This window comes from Phaethon lepturus, unplaced genomic scaffold (assembly GCF_000687285.1).
Source record: "Phaethon lepturus isolate BGI_N335 unplaced genomic scaffold, ASM68728v1 scaffold6714, whole genome shotgun sequence".
NCBI lineage: Eukaryota > Metazoa > Chordata > Aves > Phaethontiformes > Phaethontidae > Phaethon > Phaethon lepturus.
This window is the reverse complement of record NW_010532672.1, coordinates 38,352-44,351: the sequence shown is the minus strand read 5'-3', so window position 1 is coordinate 44,351 and position 6,000 is coordinate 38,352. Positions and strand designations below refer to the sequence as shown.

General features: G+C 38.8%; 1 protein-coding gene across 1 annotated transcript in view; it reads right to left on the bottom strand.

Moving 5' to 3' along the window:
- RNF17 (ring finger protein 17) overlaps positions 1–6,000 on the bottom strand; it is a 54,903-nt gene that overhangs the window by 17,587 nt on the left and 31,316 nt on the right. Inside the window, exons 23-26 of the mRNA XM_010284919.1 lie at positions 3,311–3,532; positions 2,206–2,356; positions 961–1,079; positions 132–222 (exon numbers count right to left, since the gene is read on the bottom strand). Of these exons, the coding sequence (XP_010283221.1) occupies positions 132–222; positions 961–1,079; positions 2,206–2,356; positions 3,311–3,532 (583 nt within the window). The remainder of the gene's footprint in view (positions 1–131; positions 223–960; positions 1,080–2,205; positions 2,357–3,310; positions 3,533–6,000) is intronic.

Genomic DNA, 6,000 nt, shown 5'->3' with positions numbered 1-6,000 from the left:
CCCTACAGCAAACAACAATCTAAGCCAGTTCCACTCAGGACTTTTTGAAGACTGAAAATATTCAGAAAAAAATTAAATTAACAGACAACTTCACAGAAATTTTACAAACCCTACTGGTTTTGATTACAAACCTGTATGATTATTTTCACTTGTGCCCCGGTTAGGTAATAGGATAGACATTCACACACTGTTGCCGTCCACTGCATGCTTCCACCTGTTGGTCTAACATAGAACAAATTATAATCTCATTTAGTACAAGAGAAGTTGGCACCTCCTGATCTTAAACACAAATACTTCCCTTTCCTGAGATTTTGATTTTTTTGAAACTGACTGAACTGTCAGGGAAAAAAGACAATCTCCATTACAGTCAACAGTAAAATGAAATAGTTACTCATCTCTGTATCTATATGGCAGGAAGAATTAAAAAATGTAACCCCAAAACTTCAAAATCAGGAGGATCATGAGTTCCGGATGTATGACACCTCTCTTAACAGAACAAAGTAAAATCCATATTTCATCTGCAGATTGGGCTTTTTATATTCATTCAGGGAATGGATATTACAAACATGATTATTTTTTCTTCACAGTCTAGACAGCACAGAAACAAACGCATGGGAGAATACCCCAGTTCTCTCTCTCCTCTACAGTCTAGAAAAGAGGGACCTCCCGTACATTTTCATGAGGTCTAATTAATCTCAAATTCTGATCCAAGGAAATAACAAAAACCTCTACCATCTGTCCAGTAGTTTATAATTCATCCTATAAATGTTCTTTCTAGAGCATCGTTTCTGCTTTACTTGTATGTAGCATAACCCTTAGGAAAAAAACCCTTTATAAAAGATATCACAGCTGCCATCCCATTTCTTCTTTATTCAAAAAGCAAACCAGATAATCAGTGCTAACACTGGAAAGTATTAAGTTATGTCATTATTAAGTTTCCCAGTGTAAGGGAAAGGCTACCTTATATCTGCCAAGGAACATTCTATTGCTAATGTCCTAATTATCTTCATATTTTCCTCAAGTTTTCTTAGACAGCTGATATCCACTGTTTTTTCTGCTCCAGAATCATAAAGTATTACCTGTTACAGACAAGAAACACAATAAAACAGAAAAAAACCCTCTCTTGGTGTTATCTGTAACGTATGATAATCCAAAGCATGCCTGAATAGGTAAACAAAATTCAAACAAACATTACCAGGATTCAACGAATGGCCTTTGCACTGAAGTACTCCATCACACAACACAAATGACTGCCACAAGGTACGGAGAGGACAGAACACAAATGTGCTCAGAGGGGGTTAAACAGCTTTAAGGAGGCTGTTACTTGAATAAGAACATTTCTTTTCCCGTGCTTCAGTTATGTTGGTGCATTTAAATTTGTAAACCTAGAAACGCTGAAATAGCTCCCCTCCACCCCTTGCTTTTTATTCTGACACGGTTAAACAGCTGTTTGAGGGCTCTGAGCCTTAGAAAGCAGATGATGCAAACCAGAAGTATATAAAGTGCCACTTCTGCTTCCTACTAACAAGCATAATCTGATGAGGGCAGAGAGAACCAGTGGTAATTCAGTCCTGGATTACCTGTATGATTAAAAAGCCACTTTTACTTTTGAGGTAAGTAGTTACCTGTTCACAAAATGCCTCTTCTGATGTTCTTTTTTCTTTTCAAATGAGTGCAACAAAACACATGTTTAAAGCAGCACTGCATGAGAAGTTACTGTGGAAAATGTTACATCTACATGGCACAGTGCATCACCGTCAGTTTAGCGTTCAAGAAACAGCATGACTACATGTGTTCCTGTGGTGCTGCACTCAGTTCAACTGGCTCCACCTTTCAGCAAGGACCATTAAGTTTGAACTAATGTGACCCTCAGGTTCACACAGCTTCTGGAATCTAAGCTAAACTGTTAGGCTATAGCTTGGGAATCTGTGCTATGCTGCGAAGTGTATAGTAAGCATACACAAAGTCAACCTCATGAGCCTTCCTCAACGAGCAGGTTCCTTGCTAAAGGCATCTGAGCTTTGATGAGACAATAATCTTACTTGCAGCGATGTACAATGTTAACTTAAACTCTCAACAAAAGCAAAAGGCTGTATGAGAAAATATTAACACATAAGTAAGAAGCAAAGATTTGGCATTTTAATCAGTGAATGCTTACAAACTTCAGAAATCAAAGTATGAACCCTGTTAGGACGAGAGGTTTACCTCTGCACTGGTTTCAGAGACAATCCTGCTTATTTGACCTCTTTGCCACTGTTTCAATTCCCATACATAAACAGCACAGTGCATACTACTTTCCCACTTCACAGACTGTGGCTGGGATTCTTTGTAGATGGTAGTCATCTTCTCCTGTAAACTAATATTCAAACAAACACTTTTCTAGTGGTAAAACTTTATCCGGTGAATGAAGGGCTTATTAAGTCAGTCACTGGTTAACTGGCACACCACTAGGTTTAGTAACTATTTCATAGATACATAGTATTGTAGTTTTTCTTCATGACATGTTCAAAATACATGAAATGGAGCTTCAAAACACAGGCAATCAGATTAAAATTCTGTAAAACTATCATGTTTTCTTAAACAATGGAATTAATCTGAGTGATCCTGACCATTCTGTATAGCACTATTTGAAAAATGTACTGTTTTTCTCTCGACAACTTGAGAGTGTGGTACTCATTTAGTGTCATGACTAATACAATGGGACTCTACATAGCTACATGCAAGAAGGTAAAAAGATGAAAGAAAAGAGAAATAAGAAGCAGAAAATAAGAAATTTGCAGTACGCAACGACATTTCCATTTAACGGTCTTCAAACAGTAGGCACTATTACCTGAATGTTACAAAATGAACGCTGATACACTTATGTCTAGAAATTGCCTTCAAGCTTTCCTAACAGCATATTAGAATCATGCTGAAAGAAATAACTTGATTGAAGTTCTTAGGATACCAGTATTATTTAACAAGATTTCTAATGAAGGAAAGGGGAGGGGAAAAGAAAGAGCAGAAAGATTTAATCTTTCTGGACAGGGTTATATTTATCAGGCCCCAATACTTACTACATTAGAACTGATTTGAAATAGGAGTTAGATCATGCACCTAATTTGGAATAAAAAATACTTAATAAACCACAACATAGTGCCAACCTGTCTTTTGTTCCCATACTTTCCACAAGAAAGCAAGGTAAGTCAACAGCATTCAAAAGAGTACCCAGTGCCAAACGCAACCTTAACCAAGAGTTTGTTTTAACTGTACTTCACCAATTTGTAATACAAATGCCTTAACTCAAGAAAAGTTCTTTGCATTTTAGTACCTTTTCAGTGTACTTTCTGATGACAGCCACTGTATAAAAATTTTACTAGGAGACACAACATGACTAATTCTCACTTGTAGCTCTTTCTTAGAAAGTGACCTGAAATCTCCTTCATTCACAGGTTCCATGTCTACAGGAATTAAAGCTTCTGAGGTTTCAGGAATTTCTTCCAGAGGAACATCCCATATTTCACTGGGCCTTACAGTAGTACTTTCAGTGTACCTGTAAAGAACATAAAATAATTAGAAGGGCAAGTTTAAACAAATTTTAAAGGAAGTGAAAAAGAGCTCAATAATCACACTTTAACGTGACAGGAATCATTCAACATGAAGAAGAGTAAATAAAGAATAACTTAGAAAAGCAGAAAAAAACCCCAACAAAAGACAAAAATGTTTCTAAATACTACTTTTGAAACACTCACGATAGTAACATTTTTATTCTCCTTCAGAAGGTATCCTTGCACGTTCTACTGTCAGATGAAAGCACTATACAATATAGGCTGCCAGCAGAAAAGCAAGCCTGACACAAATGGGATGCTGAATGTTAATGTTTGTGTCTGGCTTAAAAGACAAAAAATTACTAATACCATGCTTCTGGAAAGCAATGTTGCATCTGAATGACAGCTGCAACATTCAACTTCTACGATGTCTAAATATTCCTTTCAGTAGTAAAGAATATTAACATTAGTGAAACATTTACCTTTCTAGCATTCCCTGAGGATACAAATACAACACAACTGGTGCTAGCACTTTCCTAAAATGAAGGATAGTCATGGTAATACCTTGATGAAAACTTGTTTAAATTGTGTGAACTGGACAGAATAAAGACCAACAGCAATCAAGAATAGGCTGGTATGTATTTTGAGCCACAGCCCAGCTTAGTACAAGTCTGTGTGAATTGTGCCAACTAGAGATGGACCAGATTGCAGCTTGAAAAAACACTTGTTAATGCAAAAGAACTGGCTTCTTGTAAACATCACTGACTAAAGGAGACAGCAATCTTGAGTTTAACTGCTGGCCATTTCTGGGCCTCCAGGAACACACTCTTTTGTGTTTTCAGAGATCTACCACCTGCCTTTTCCTTCATGGGAAGGAATCAAATTGCTCTATCAGAGAGAAAATTCTGTAGTGTTTAAGTATTGAATCATCCACTACATAACTATTTATGCAAACCTTCCCAAGGCAGGTATTTGGAAACTGCTGGGTAAAACACCTAAACTGTAGAACCAGGAAAGAAACGAACACCATAGCTCATAAATACACTTACCTTGCATACAACTAGTCTGAACTATGAAATGGGCAGAGGTAATCTGCCATGGAGAGTTCTCTCAAGTGAAATACATGTTTTACAACCCCTTCTCTAGCAACTTCAGTATAATATTATCGTTGCAGCTCCATCAGAAAAAAACAATCAGTTTGGAATGAACTTCAGACTCCACGGTTTCTTCCTGGAATTCTGTATCGACTACTTCCTAACCCAATGCAAGAGTAAGGATACTGACATTTCCTTGTTAGTAAGTCAGCTTCAGTGGACCACTGTGCTCTCCTGCACTAGTCTTACACTAGTTTAGAGCTGGCCTGGGTATCCCTCAACAGCATTAAATGTGGAAAAGTAATCATATCCCAAATGTGATTCTAAATGACCTCAGGTAGGTTTAAATTATTCATCAGTCTCTTGCCTTTTTGCAGACATCCATCTTCACAAACAGGAAATTCAGTGAGAAAGTGTGACAAATGAGCTCTGAAGAGCTGGACACCCATGCGCACTGGAAAAAAAAAAAAAAGCCAAAAACCCCCAAGCCCCACAAGACAACCCCTTTGTCTCCCCACAAATGGAAACATCATTCCAAGTGAAAGACATGGTGCACTGGGTGTAAATGGTAAGGTGTTGGTAGCTACGGAGAGGGGCTACAGGGGTGACCTCTGAGAGAAGAGGCCAGGTGCCGCCCCATGGCAGACACAGCCTGTTTCAGACATCTCTGCAACAGACCCTCCAGGGGACATGGGCTGGTCCCTTCAGTGAAGCTGATGGCAGCTCTAATTTAACGTAGGGCAGAAAACACCAGGGAGAGGAGGGAACAGAAGAGAAATACCATAGTGAGCACCAAGGTCAGAAGAGCAGAAGGTAGTCTGTGGTGAAAGAGGCACACTCCTGAAGGGACCAAGGCCTGTGGAGGTCCCCCATTGGAGCACAGCAAGAAAAGAGCAAGAAGGAAGGAGCAGCAGGGAGAAAATTCTGTCCCCCGACTCCAACCCTGCACTGCTTGCTACCTCACTGAAGGGACTGAGTGTGACCTGAGTGTAGAAGCGGGAGGAGAGGTGCTTGGAGTAAAGATGAGCCTGGGAAAGGGAGAGGACAGGTGCTACAAATGTTTGTCTTTTGTGTCCCAATGCCTGAATCAGTAATTAAATATTTATGCCAATTAGTAACTAAGTTAAATTAAGTCTGTTTTGCCTGCAACAGAACTTGGTAAGTGATTTCCCTGTCTTTGACTCATGAGTTTTCTTGCTCCTGTTTCTTTTCTTTTCTTCCCAGTCCAACAGAAGAAGGGAGAGTGAGAGAGTGACCAAAAATTCACTTTACTAAAGTTATCTGTGTTACACAGCAACTTATATTAAATAACATATCCACTTGTTTGCAGGCTGCAAGCAGGCATCTAAGTATAGCTGCAACACAACAAAATACACCAG